This window comes from Chinchilla lanigera, unplaced genomic scaffold (assembly GCF_000276665.1).
Source record: "Chinchilla lanigera isolate Chin_1 unplaced genomic scaffold, ChiLan1.0 scaffold00035, whole genome shotgun sequence".
NCBI lineage: Eukaryota > Metazoa > Chordata > Mammalia > Rodentia > Chinchillidae > Chinchilla > Chinchilla lanigera.
The window spans coordinates 1,452,132-1,466,789 of NW_004955436.1; the positions used below are offsets into that span (position 1 = coordinate 1,452,132).

Sequence of the window (14,658 nt, forward strand, 5' to 3'; positions counted from 1 at the left end):
AACACCACCCCGCACACACTGCTCATCTGCTGGCTAACAACAGTGAACCATCCAGTAGGAGGCCAGGACAAGTGGCACCAAATGAAAAAAATAAAAGGCTGTCTCTCTCCGTGCGGAGTGGACAGTCGTGAGAGGCTGTCACGCTTATTTCTGACAGGGGAAGGTGAAGCAGAGACGCACACATCTTCCAATGCTCCGTGAGCAAACAGCCTTGCTTTGGTTTGGCGAGAAGCACGTCTTGAAGAATTAAACCACCACACCACAGTGACATATGCACACCAGTGTTTACAGTGGCGGTTTGTAATAGCTCTATCTTGGAAATAGCCCACATGCCCATTAACTAGTGAATGGATAAAGAAGATGTGTTTTCTTTTATTCAATGGAGTACTACTCAGCCATAAAGAAGAATAAGCTTGAGACATTCCTAGGTAAATGGATGCACCTTGAGTCCACACTCTTATGTGAAATACATCACACACACATGTAAATACTGCATTGTTTCTCTGGTGTGAGAAACCAAAAGTGTAAACAAGGACCAAAATGTATAGTAGGTGTTGTGAAATAGACGAAAATGTTCAAATGGGGAGGGGAGCAAGGGAGGGGCACAGCGAAAAGGAAAGAAGGGAAAAATAAAGTGAGAAAAGAAGGAAAAATGGAAACAAAGCTTTTGTACATGGGGGAGGAGAGGCTGGAGGGAAGGTAGGGGGAAGGAGAAAAACGGATCAAGTTATACCATGTACAGGGACAAACTGTCTATGATGACGGTTACTGTTATGTCAATCTAAAATGTACCAATAAAATATGATTTAAAAAAAACAGACAGGGTTTGAACAGTCCAAAGGGACAGGAGCTCCTGGTTTCAGACAGATTGAAGCATTCAAGAGCAGAATACAAGAAAAGGACGTCAAATAACTTGATATGGAAGCAGATTGTTTTAAGATAACATATTTCCAAACCCCAATAAAATTTCAACCTTGTTTCACTCTTAAATACCCCCTCCTCTCCCTCCTTCCCTCTTTCCCTTCCTCTTGCTCCTTCCCTCTTCTGCTTTATCCTTCCTGTAGTTTAAAAAAACAAGAAAAAAAATTAAATACAAAGAGCACCACACCCTCTTGTCTTCCAGATCTATAATAAACCATAAGTTTTAGGGCTCAGGATATAGCTCAGTGGCACAAGCACCTAACTGGCAAGTGTGAGGTCCTGAGTTCAATTCCCAGTACCAAAAAAAGAGAGGGGGGATAAACTGTAAGTTTTTATAGTTGAAAAATCAGGAAAATATACAACTGTTTCAAAACATTCTAATTTAAAATGTAGCAACCTAATACATTAGCCAATATGAAACAGTATGACAAATATTTTACTTTCTAAATAAAAATATTAATCCTAACCATGAAGGCAACTAAGTTTTATGTGACACCATGACACTTTTTCCCCTCGCCTGCTAATGCCATAAGCATAACATGTCATCTGGGAAAAGAACCTACCACATGTATTCCCCTCCTGTTGACAGATTAATATTTCAAAGTATTTCCTATATCGTATGTAAATATTTTTAAATATTTTAAGCCACACTCTGGTAGAAAAAGAGCCATATAAAATAATTCAAAGATAATTCAACTAAAGAATCTCCTAAGACTGTATTGAACACAGGAACTGCTAGGCACAAAAGACAACACAACTATATTATTTGTAATAAAAACCTTACAGTTTCACTATTACACAGCTGCAGAGCCGGATTAAAGCTTATCATAAAGAAACTGCACAACAACAGATAATGACAAGAAGTGAGCAGAGGACATGCAGACTGCTCATAAACCACCCTCAGCAGCAATGCATCCAGGTCCTCAGAGGGTCAGGAGTAAACACCTGATGCCCACAGTTCTTTCACAGAAACCGTTCTTCCAGACCGAAGGCAAAATATATATTGGGCTAAGCAGAAAAAGACCTTACTACCAGCAGACTCACTGAAGAACCACTAGAAATTCTTCACTTTCTTTCTAAAATAACAAAAAGAGCAATAATTACATAAAACAATCCAAACAAGATCTAATTTATGGGTAAAGAGTACTGAAAGAGCTGGCCTCTGCCCTACATGCCTGGCAGCAGAGGTGATCGGCATTACTACACTGCTCGGAGGCTGCGATCAGCAGGAGCCACAGTGCACGCTGGACTTCCACATCCACAAGGAGGAGCAGGCAGCTGGGCAGCCAGGGACAACACGGAAAGATGGGGCCACTCATCCAAGTAAACCACAGAACAAAACAGAGCATCTCAAACTATACTCTTCAGAAGAAAACACAGGTATCGATTTCCAGAACCTTAGGTAATTAGGCAATAGTTTATTATACACTAAAAGCCTAAACAGCAATGGAAAATACAGCTAAGTTGGGCCTCATTCAAATTTAAAATTCTACTGCAAATGAAATTTTATCAAGCAAAAACAGAACCCACAAAATGGGAGAAAAATTTTGCAAATCATGTATATTTGATAGGGACTTTTATCTAATTATATAAAGAACTCTTATAACTCAATAAAAATACAAACAATCCAATTTAAAATGGATACAGAATTGGAATAAACATTCTCCAAAGCAGATACACAAACGGACTGCGTAAAGCACATGAAATGATACTCATCATTTATATGACCAGGGAAATACAACTGGAGACCACAGTGAGAAACCACTTCACACCCACTGGATGGGCAGGATCAAAAGGAGAGGAGACAACTGCCAGGGACGCACACAGTGGCCAGTGCCTTCACTAATAGGCATCCCTCCTGGGATCTCCCCAGGAGAAAATGAAAACTCATCCAGGCAAGTGCATGCATAAACATCCACAGACACACTAGCCTGCCCAACCAGCAAGTGGAAACAATGCAAACTGAAGTCCACCTCGGAGGATGAATGTGTTGTCCACACGACAACTAACTACTTGGCAATAAAAGGAAGGCACGCTGTGATGCGCCACGTGGACAAGCCAGGTAGCCTCGCGTTCAGGGCGAGGAGTCGGGCACAGAACACTGCACCCAGGTAACCACATTCACGTGAAAAATCCAGAACAAGAAAGCAGTGGAAACAGCTGCAGGGCTGCCAGGGCTGGCAGGGTGTGGGGAAAGCGCTGGGGGTTTCCTCCAAGGGAGACAAACCCTTCTAAAACCAGACAAGACGTCCCATCCACAATTCTGAGACTATCTTCTAAAAACCTTAAACTGTCTACTTTAACAAGCAAACTGCACGGTACATGAAATACATCTCAATAATGCCATCTTTTCGAAGGACAGATACAGACAGAAATGTACGAGGAGAAAAGTCAACCAAAAAAGGAAAGAAAAGACCTAAGACAACAAAAACTGCATCAAAATATAAAATTATCACATTACGTGAAAATCCACGCAAAAGACAAGCATTGTCCCATTATTTTTTAATCCAGGTAAATGTTTGTAAGAGACACAGCTAAAATATGAAGTCTTATTTTAGCACTATGGTATCTGCCTAGAGTCAGGATAATTACTAGAAACACCCTCACCCAAAATTAACAGGAAGAGTGCCACGGGACACGCTCAGGTGTGTCAGGGTCACAGAAAGCATTCTGTCTTAAGCAGCTTCCTTTCACTCTGTTTGTTTCATGAGAGTAAAACGTGCTCTTGTTTCACTACAGCTAAAGGAATGGCCTATTCTTTTAAGGACTCCATGAATTATAGCAGCAATAGTAGCAATTCTGTATAAATTTTAGTTCCTGCTTTATCAAATCATAATTCTCAATCATCTCAAGAAGCCACTTCAAATTTTATTGTGACAGAAAAACTGCTTAACACAATTACAGAACCCCACCTTTCACAACCGAGATAGTTCTCAGGCTATTTCTGTCCAACTGTGTCTTAATAACTGTTAACAACAATCTAAGAAACTTTTCTGTATATGCTCATATAAAGCAAGATCAAAGGCTTTTCTTGATCCCCCCATCCAATGGCAATTCTGATCTCCAACCAGATTACTGCCAACATAAAGAACAATCGGAGGTAGGGCTTGAAAAGAACCCCTGTTCAAAGCAAAACTCCTTTCAAAAGCTGGTCAGAAAAAAGTAACTTGCTTCTGTATTTACACCAAATGTTTGTGTTTTCCTTGCTTCATCGCAGCTGCACTCACTCACCTGTGCTCTGCAGTTCACTCCAGTTCCCAGGCAAGGTGAAGTCTCACAGGGCAGATGGCTGGCCAAGAGTCATTATTTCTCCCCTACAAAATGTTTTATAAGTCAAACTAAAACCTGACACTTAAATTATGAACATGTAGGTCCTTAGAAACAGAACTACTATTTTATGACAAAACAAACAAGAATTTATCTTTGGTCCTCTCTCCTCCAGCAGTGTGTGGGGAGCAAAAAATCCTCAAGATACTGGCAAGCAGAATGCAACTAAGCATCAAAAAGATCATGCATCATGACCAAGTAGGCTTCATCCCAGAATGCAAGAAATGTTCAACATATGCAAAATCAGTCAGTGTACTACCTGACATAGAAAGAAGCAAGGACAAATATCTCATGGTCTTCTCAACAGACACAAAAGCAGCCCTCAACAAAATCCAGTATCCACTCATGATAAAAATCCTGAAGAAAATAGGTATAGAGGGACCTTACCTTAATATGAAAAGGTCATTTGTGATAAATCTATTGTCAGCATGGTATCAAATAGGGGAAAACTGAAAGCTTTCCCTCTAAAACCAGGAACAAGGATGGGTATCATCATCACTCTTGTTCAATGTAGTACTTAAAACATTAGCCAGAATGATCAGGCAGGAAGAAAAAAAAAATAAAAGGGATATATATATGAAAGAAGTCAAATTATTTGCAGACTACATGATCCTATACATAGAAGATACAAAACATCCCACCAAAAAAAGATTCTTGGAATAACCAAATTCAGCAATGTAGCAGGATACAAAATCAGCACATAAAAATCAATACATTCCTATACATCAATAATGAACTCACTGAGAAAGAAGTTAGGAAAAAATACCATTCACAATAGCATCAAGAAAAATTAAATACTTAGGAATTAATTTAGCCAAGGAAGTGAAAAATCTGTACCACCAAAACTACAGAACTCTGAAAAAGGTGATCAAAGAGAAAAAGGGAAAGATGTCTCCTGTCCCTGGACAGGCAGATCCAATACAGTCAAAATAGCTACACTCGCAAAGCTGTGTACAGGTTTCATGCGACCCCAGTTGAAACACCAACAGCATTCCTCATAGAGAAAACAATCCTAAACTTTATACGTAACCACAAGAGACCCAATTCAAATGCATTCACACATTTCACCTAAAAAATGTCATAACACACCCAAACCAAAATAACACAGCCCTTCTGGATCCAACCGCTGAAAAGAAGAAGAAATATACACTTTCCTCATTGCCAAGTTATAAAATTAATGAGCTAAGGGCAGCTCACTAAAATATCGTGCAGATACACTCTAAAACAAACTCAAATGATATATGCTAACACCTAAACAAATTTCATACATATTACTTAAAAATTAACATAATTATATGCCAAGGCAATTCTCAGCTACGGGTGGTTAATACAAAGAAATCAATACTTTAGGTGTTTCTATAGTGTTTGAAATCTAACAAGCATAAATTTAATTTTGTAAGTGGTTAAAAAATATGGACTTACAGTTAATGAATGACAAAAAAAAAATCAAACTATATAAAGCACAAACACCTGACAGTGATATGAAATATCCTAATACATAATATGCTTTTTAAAGCTCACATCGTAAATATCAATCTAGTAGTTGTGCTCTGTAAATATCAATCTAGGAGTCGTGCTCTGATACAAGGCTATTCTTACTATTCAGCAGCCATGATGGTCACTGGCTGCTCCAAGGCAGAAACAACACAGTGGAAGGGCCTGGCAGAGGGAAGCTGCTCACCTCACGGCAGCCAGGAAGCACAGAGAGGAGAGAGGAACCAGAAGCAAGAACGCATCCTCCCATGTCTCAGTGCAGGGGCCACCTTCAGCCTGGGCCTCTTCCTAACAATGCAGTCCACCATGAACTCATCCATGGATTCATCCAGCAGTAAGCAGAGTGCGCCCATGACCCAGTCCCCTTCCAACAGCCTAACTCTCAGTACATGAGACTCTTGGGGGACACTTTAGAACCAAACCATGGCAGAACACACTGTAGAATAGTCCCTGTGCTGTGAAAATCAGGCAAGGCATATAAACCCAGTAGAGAAAACAACAGTAGAAAAGAAACAAATATTACACACACAAACATGGCAGCCTTTCCTCCTAACTAAACATCTTCATTATGCCTCCTAAAACTCTTTCTGCTTTAAAGAAGAGTATCCTCACCTCTCCAGACAACAAACACAATCAACAGCCAACATGCAAAAACCACAATCCTGGTCCATTTTCCATGTAAGTCTCAAGCCTGTCTTTTATGGTCAGTTTTCGAAGTCCCACTATGTTATTATTAACCACAATTCCTTATCCTTTCCTACAACTTCTGCCCTGTTGGCACTTGTCTTCAAATTCTGACACCGCTTTACCCATTTAAAGTGTTCTCTTATACAGTATCTGCTATGATCATGAGAATGCCTTAAACTCACTAATCCTTTCTTCCATGTTTTTCCCTTGCAGTGCCAGAGATTGAACGTGGGCCTCATGCACTCTAGGTAAGCACTCTATCACTGAGCTATACACTAGCCCTCAGTACACTCTTTATCCACTAGAATATTCCACATAGTAACTTAACATACCAGTAAAAGCACTCTCTGCTTCACAATTAACAAACTGGCAGGGAAAGAGGCTGAAGCTCAGCTTGGAGGTAATGGCCAGAAGAAATGGAAGTTAACAAAAAATGTGACATCTTCACTTCAGCCCAATTCAAGAAAAAGGTGAAAATCATGCTCTTCATCCCTAAGATTATAGAAACTTGCATTTAACACTTGGCGAACTATTCAGTGAAAAAAACAATGGCATTTCCTACTGCTAACACAAGTAGATTAGTTCCAATTAATTCCAAGACTAAAGGAAAAATGTACTTTTCTAAATAGCAACAGAAAAGATGAGTGATTAGTAATAAGCAACAGACTCAAAGAATTTCTAGGGATCATGAAAACATTACTAATCTAGTCATCTTCTCAATGAGGTACTGTCAATTCTGCTATTTGCCACTATGAAAGGTAGCACCCCAGTTCCCCAACTGAGAGCCTAGCCTGGGGTGGGAAAGGAGATTGTTTTCAGTGTTAACTTTCTGTCTTACTGGTCAGCTTTGTGCTGTGAAAAGACGGCTGACACCCACAACTCATGGGAACCTCCTGCTTCAGAGGCTTCAGCCCACAGCCTGACAGCTCCAAGGCAAAAAGAAACCTCAGGGCAGCGGGGCGTGTGGAGGAAACTGCCCTCCTTGTGCATCCAGGAAGTAAGACAGCAGGGGAAGCGCTGGAGAGAACAGGTCAGGGACAGACACAGTCCCCAGCTCACTCCCCAGGACCCACCAGACACACCGGAAGCGTGCTCACTGCCTCTCTCCAGCCCATCAAGCTGGCAATCAAGATGAACCCTCCCAAGTCTTTCTGCTCGGAAATGCTGCTTTCTATAGCCTATTTCTACATAAACGTGTTTACAAAGTATTTAGGTTGAGGTGATTGCTCGAGAAATGCAATATAAATATGTAAACAGGTACATGTGGAGTTTTCTTGCCAAATGGTGAAGTGGAAATTCTAAGCTTTTGTCTTCATCTTTTATTTGATGTTTGGCTTACATGTTGTAAAACAGCAGGAAGCCTTTATATTCAACTGCATTTTCCTTCCAACACAGGAAAAAAATAATAATAAACACAGATGGGAGCTTGCTTTACTCTTAAATGCCCATGGCAATCAAAGCCAGTCTTAGGCTTTGTTCTAAGGCTATCTCCCTAGGGAATAAACCAGTTCAGGAGCTCAAGATGGTGTGGATAGGCCGTCAAGCCATCTTACAAGTTTTGATTTTTTGGAAAGGTATTACCAGATGTTCCAGACTTGCCCTGAACTCTCTATATAGTCTAGGCTGGCCCTTTCTGCCTCAGCCTTCCAAGAACTGGGATAACAGAGGTGTACCACTATGCTCAGCTAAAAATAACTATTTTTAAAGGAAATCCAATACATGGAAGTCAAAAAAGAGGAAAAATCATAAAATATATGAGATGATCTGTTTTATTTTAAAAATCTGTATGTATGTGAATACATGACAAAAGGTCAGGAAGAATATGTCACGCTAATAATACTGGAGACCTCTGAAAACAAAGCAAGGGTCAGAGAAAGGGAGGAAATAAAGTTTTTTGCCATATGTAATTCTAAACAAATTCAACTTTTTTAAGCATGAACCTAAAATTTGAAATACAATTTTGCTTTTAGAATTATGTTCATTTTTATGTGCTTTTACCTGTTCATGTATAGCTTTATAAATCTGGCCAAGTGAGTAGAAGGCATGCACAGTAGTAGTAGTAAGCATTAAGGAAAACTTTCATGTTCTCTTTTTATGTTTTTTTCTGTTTTTTTTCCCATTTATCCCACAGTGACAGTGTGTCTGGGTCAAGGTCCCTGCTGAGTCCAGAAAACACACTCTTCTCCTTGGCAACTCAGGGGCAGGATGGAGAAGCAGCACTGCAGAAGCCCACAGCGATGACCAAGAACCATCACCAAGGGATCACAGCAAAACTCTCAGAGACAGAAGCGGAGATCATTAGTCAGACAGACAGAAAAACATACAGGACAACTACCAGCCGGGGAGGAAGAAAGGGGCTCAAGCTGTGGAAATAAATACCAGATCCCAAACCGGGATGAATAAAAACACACGGCTCAGACAGGAGCCTTAAATGAGTCTCACACACCCAGTGCTCCAGAGTACTCAGCACACACCAGGCCTGTCCAGGGACACAAACACGAGGCCCCAAATCAATCAGGGTGCAAAGTCCTGGTGGTGGCAGTGCAACAGTTTCAGACAAGTGAGTGGGGGTCATTCTCACCAGAGACTCCTGAAATAAAAGGAGCAAGGAAAGAGAAGAATCACTTCATAAGCAATGATAACAAAGCAAATTACTACTTGGAAATCTAAGTCACGTTATTAAGTCCTACATTAATAAGCTGCTTCCGCTTTAGAATGAACACAGGCTGTGAGAACGTATCCAAGGCTGCAGAGCTAATTAAGTGGCAATCTCCCCAGCATGCTGATATTGTATCTTCATCTCTGCGGACCTGCTTGCTCCTCTGTGGAATGGCTTCACAAATTCTCACACTGCCTCTACAAGTCCCATCCAATTCTAATGCTACGTCCATTACCAATGAAAATAATCTCATCATTCACAGTTTTTCAAAAATCTCACTAGGATAACTGATAACTGATAAACACGGAGACATTTTATTTAATGCTTCAGAAATAGCATCAGTTATTCACACAAAGTAATGCCCTTAAAAGCTATTTTTTAAGCTGGGCATGGTAGCACATCCCTGTAATCCCAGCCACTCAGGAGACTGAGACAGAGAGAAGCCTGATAATCCAACAAGCTTGTCCCAAAATTTAAAAAAAAAAAGAAAAAGTTAAGGGCTGGAGACATAGCTCAGTGTAGAGCACCCCCAGGTTTGGTCCCTAATACTGCAAAACAAAACAAAGCGTTTTTTTTAAAAAGATAATAAATGCTTACCTTTTGATGAAAGTTTTTTCTTTCTGAAATAAACTTTTTTCTTTAGTATATCAACTTTTTCTTAAATGCCTTTGATATCAACTCAAAATGAATCATTACTTAAATGTAAATATTAAGACTCTTAGAACAAAAATGAGAGAAAATCTTGAAGAGCCAGGGCTAATCAAAGAGTTCTTAAACTTGAGCTAAGAAGCAAAATTCATAAAGGAAAAACAGCACACTGCAATTCAAATTGAAAAATTTATTCTCTGCTGATGGCACTGTGAGGATAAAAAGATGAGCTGTACAGCCAGGGTGGGAGTACTCACCAACAATACAGCTGACCAAAGACCAGTATCCAAAATGCGCAAAGAACCTCAAAATTCAACAGAGAAAAAGGAGCGAATACAGTGAGAACATGGCAACAGACACGTGGAGATTTCGAGGACAGAAATTCTCAACACCAGGCCCTTCCAGCCTCCTGCCCCACTAAGGACAGTGCAAACAAAGAAAACCTGAGGGCTCCCAGGCTGGCACAGCTCCCTGAAACACCGAGTGCCCAGCACAGGATTATGGAGCACGCCCCTCCACTCACACCTTGCCGCATGGCCTAAGACACTGGTCGGGAACGCACAAAGGAGCCCTCAGCAGTACAGAACACGACCAGCGCGCAGAGCCGCAGCCCTAAGGCACTGGCTGAGCAGGAGCGCCAACCCACTGTGATTAGCACTCTGCACTCATCACTAAAAAGCCGGTGCATCAATAACAGCTGCATGCTGTTCTCAGAGGAATAAGGGTTCTCCGAAACAATCACAGAGAAATGCTAGAGATGGTAACACTCTACTGAAAGGGAAGAATCCCCTGGATGGGCTCAGGAGTACATGCGTTACTTAGTCAGCTTTTCCTTGCTATCACAAGATGCCTGGGCATAGCAGCTGCCAGGAGGAAAGACTGAAGGGCTTGCAGTTTCAAAGGTTTGGCCCATGGCACTCAGCTCCACTACCCAGACCCAGGGTGAGACACAAACAGCCCAGCACAGGCCAGGCAGGGGAGCTGCTCGCTCATAGTGGCAGGAGCAGAGGGGGCACAGCCAGCCCCTTCTGCAGCTGCCCCGGAGGGCTTCCCATGGCTCTGCCTTGGACATGCCATGTGCACACTTTACAGCTCCCAAGAGTCCAGGACCTAGCCCATACACTCAAAGTCAACTGTCACAAAAGGCCAGGAAAAGCTAAGGAGAGACTAAACTGGAGGATGTTAACAGAAATGTCCAAATTAAAAACAAGGGGTAAAAAGACTGATAAAAATGCAAGACAATACCCAAAGAGTGTGGGACAACTACCGAAGACAGACATTACACCCTCACCATAAAGAGGGATCACAGAGGTAAACACAGGCACATACTGGACTACTCATGGCAGAACACCGGGCACATGACTGGACTGCCACAGTGACAATGCAGACATAACACAAACACGATTAACAACAAAGTCAACGACAGGAGCAGCGGAGAAGCTGGACTTCACTCAAATGAAAATCTTCTGCTTTGCAAAAGATCACGCGAGAAGCTCGGTGTGGTGGTGCACACCTGTAATCCCAGCACTTGAGAGGCTGAGGCAGGAGGCCAGCCTGGGCTACAAAGTGAGCTCAAGGACAGAGAGACCCTGTCTCAAAGACAAAAAACAAAAAAATCATGTGAGACTCTACAACAGATTAGCAGAAAATGCAAAAAAATGCATCAAATAAAGGACTGTTACCAACAATATACAAATAACCCTTAAAATGTAGTAACAAATAACCCTCTTGAAATGAACCAAAGCCCTTAAATGACGCCTGACCATTGAGGACATGTGGACAGCAAACAGTGTGTGAAGTGACAGACCATAGCCTGGGGTACCAGGGAAATGAAAGTAAAATGGCAAATCCTACAGAACCACTGAGAACCTCAAATGCAGGCTAGGACATGAAGCAGCAGGACTCTCACTCCCAGCTGGGGGTAATACAAAAGATGCAGCCACTGCAACAGTCCAGAAGTTTCTTACTAAACTAAACCTACTCTATTCATACCAATCCAGTAACTGTGCTGGGGTACTCACCCAAAGGAGCTAAAAATGGATGTAGGCATAAAAATGTGCACACCAATGTTTATAGAAGCTTTACTTACAACTGCCAAATGTAGAGCAGCGCAAGGTCCTTTAGTAGGTAAGTGGATAAACAAACATACATCCAGGCTGTGGAATATTATTTGGCACTGAAAACAAGCCTTGAAAAGACATGGCAAAAACATAAATGCATACTACTTAGGGAATGAAACCAATCTAAAAAAATTTATATAAAGTGTAATTCTAACCACATACATGGTATCTGGGAAAAGACAAATACTATAGAGGTGGTAAAAAAACAGGAGCGGCTATGAGGACCTATGGGGAGGGAGAAAAGGGAGAGCCCAGCAGATTCTGGAGGCAGAGAAACTTCTGTGTGGTGCACACTGGCTGACAACACCTCAGGGTCGGCTTGTAACTATGCGCTGCCTCCTTCTGGTGGAGACGCGGACATGAGAAGCAGCTAGCATGTGGGAAATGGAGCACATAGCAGATCCCCACACCGTCAATCAGTTGTGCTCCTGCCCCCAAAAACAGTTATCTTTTAAAAATGAGATCCCACCACCACAATGAGCCATCACCACACTCCTATCAGAAAGGATAAGTAAGATTTTTAAAACATCAAATTCTGGCAAGTACAAAAAGAAAACCAGATCACTTGTACATGCAGTACTGACAAAAATGGCAATCCCTCTGGAAAATGATGCGGTGTTCCTCCCCAAATAACCAAGCAACTACTTATTCCACAGCCTGGCAGGGGCACTGCTGGACATTCGACCCCACTGGGATCTCCCAGGACCTCCACTGCTGAGCACACTCACGAGGAGAAGGACAGACTGTCACACTGTCACGCACCCGGTCACCCCCAGCGAGTCACACACTGTAGCACTCCATTCATACAGCACTCTTGGGACAGACACAGCCACAGATCAGAAAGGACCGCTGCTGCCCACAAGTTACAGGGCGTGGAGAGCGAAGGATCAGGGCACTGAGGCCAAGGGACGTGCTCTGCATCTTGGCTATCAGGGCCAGCACCCCACTGTGACACTAGACCGTACTTTGGAGAGATACTTCCAAGGGGGGACACAGGTAAAGAGTACACAGAATCCCTCTGTACGATTCTTAAAATGGCATGTGAATCTACAATTATCTCAGAATAAAATATTTAGTTAGGAAAATTAAGGGAAAATGTAGCAACACAATATTATTAAACACTCAAATACTGTCATTTTCAGTTTGAAACAATAAAATATGGCCTTGGATATCCTCAGTGCACGGTCGTTCCCCGCAGACTCCTACCTAACACAGGAGCTTCAGCTCACCTTCCACACTGTCAGAGCAGGAGGTTCCGATGCCGGTGTCCCCGCTGTCGGACGCTATGCTGTGCCTCCTGACCGGTGTGCTTCGATGGCTGGACGGCACAGCAGTGGCCGGCCACAGGGGCTCGTTACCAGGTGACCATGCTGGTGAGCAGTCTGAGCCTGAAAGGAACAGGCACCATTAGCACACACATACTGCCTATGCGGAGGGACAGGCTTTTGTTTATCTTGTGAAAAACACACTTAGGGTATGTTCTGCCCAAACTAAGAATAACTGATGAGACCTCAGATGGGTCAAATAAACTTTACATAGCACACAAGTATCAATTTGATGCTGATTTTGCAGCTTTCTCTAGCTAAAGAACTGTTTTTGGCTTCTGGGTATTGAAGTAAAACATACTGTTGTCTTATTAAAAATGTTAAATCTATATCTTCAGATGCGAAAATTCTGCTCTGGGATATGCGATAGGTGGCTATCTACAACTCCATGTTCAGGCATTAGCTATATACCGCAGATCCAAACAATTTGAACTGAATCACGTTACCTGACAGTAAAAGTAGAAGCTAGGCATGGTGGTGCTCACCTGTAATCCCAAATACCTATAGTCCAGGTAGGAGGATCACAAGTTTTGAGACCAGCACCTTTAGTGAGTCCCTGTCTCTTAATTTTGGGGAAAACAGTTTTTTCAAGACTTAGGACTTAGCTTAGTGCAAAGCGTGAAGTTCAATCCTCAGTGCCAATAAGAAAAAGTAAATGTATCCATTAGGTAAATAATAATAATAAATAATAACAATAATAATAATGATAATAATTTGTCTACTATATCCTAGACATTTAAAATTTTAAATTGTTTTCTACGACCACAATAGACCTTCTTTTATTTCTTTATCTTTTCTAAAAATGTAACAGCACATTTCCCTACTCTTAGCTGTTTGCCTTTGAGTTACACTGAACCTTTGTTGGTCAATTTAAGCTTCAGTGCCCTCTCCCAAGTTTGCTTCATATTTGCCCATTTCTACCCTATATTTGACTTTGTCTGTTTTACCCATCACTTTATTTAACTTAATTATTTTATTATTTACTGCACTGCCACTTAAGCATAGCCATGGACTAGCGCTGGTATGAAGTACTTGTTGTAAGATACACAAGTAAGGATTATAGAAATTTTACAGCAATCACAGCAATTTTAATGTGTTGAATTTAACAGAAAAGGCTGCAGAAGCATCTTGCCTTCCTGATGCCTGGACAGGCATTCTCACACTGGGTTACAGACTTACCCAAGGAAAGTAACAACCTCTGAACAAGAACCTTATCTTCTTGTTTAAATGACAGCCCTTATGAAACTGACAGGCACATTACCAGCGATCTGGGCAGCCACCTGGGCCTGGGCCTTCCCACATCACCCTAGGCCCCTGCATCCACACGGCCACCTGTGAACCATGCTGTACCTCCAAGCTCACGGCTATTTGCGTTTCATGCAGGGGCTGTAACTGCATAAAGGCAAATGGTGTCACCAAGCACCTGTCACTGGAAACAAGACAGTTCTGCAGAATTCCCAAGCAACACCTATGTCAC

At 41.8% G+C, this 14,658-nt stretch overlaps 1 protein-coding gene across 8 annotated transcripts in view; it reads right to left on the reverse strand.

Moving 5' to 3' along the window:
- Nucleotides 1-14,658, reverse strand: part of Cep85l (centrosomal protein 85kDa-like) — a gene marked incomplete in the record, with an annotated part of 129,581 nt that overhangs the window by 99,651 nt on the left and 15,272 nt on the right. For all 8 annotated transcript variants that reach the window (XR_001234954.1, XR_001234956.1, XR_001234953.1 and 5 more), the window contains 1 exon segment: nt 13,086-13,244. Coding sequence is in view for 1 of the 8 variants with exons in the window: in XM_013516602.1 (XP_013372056.1) it covers nt 13,086-13,244 (159 nt within the window).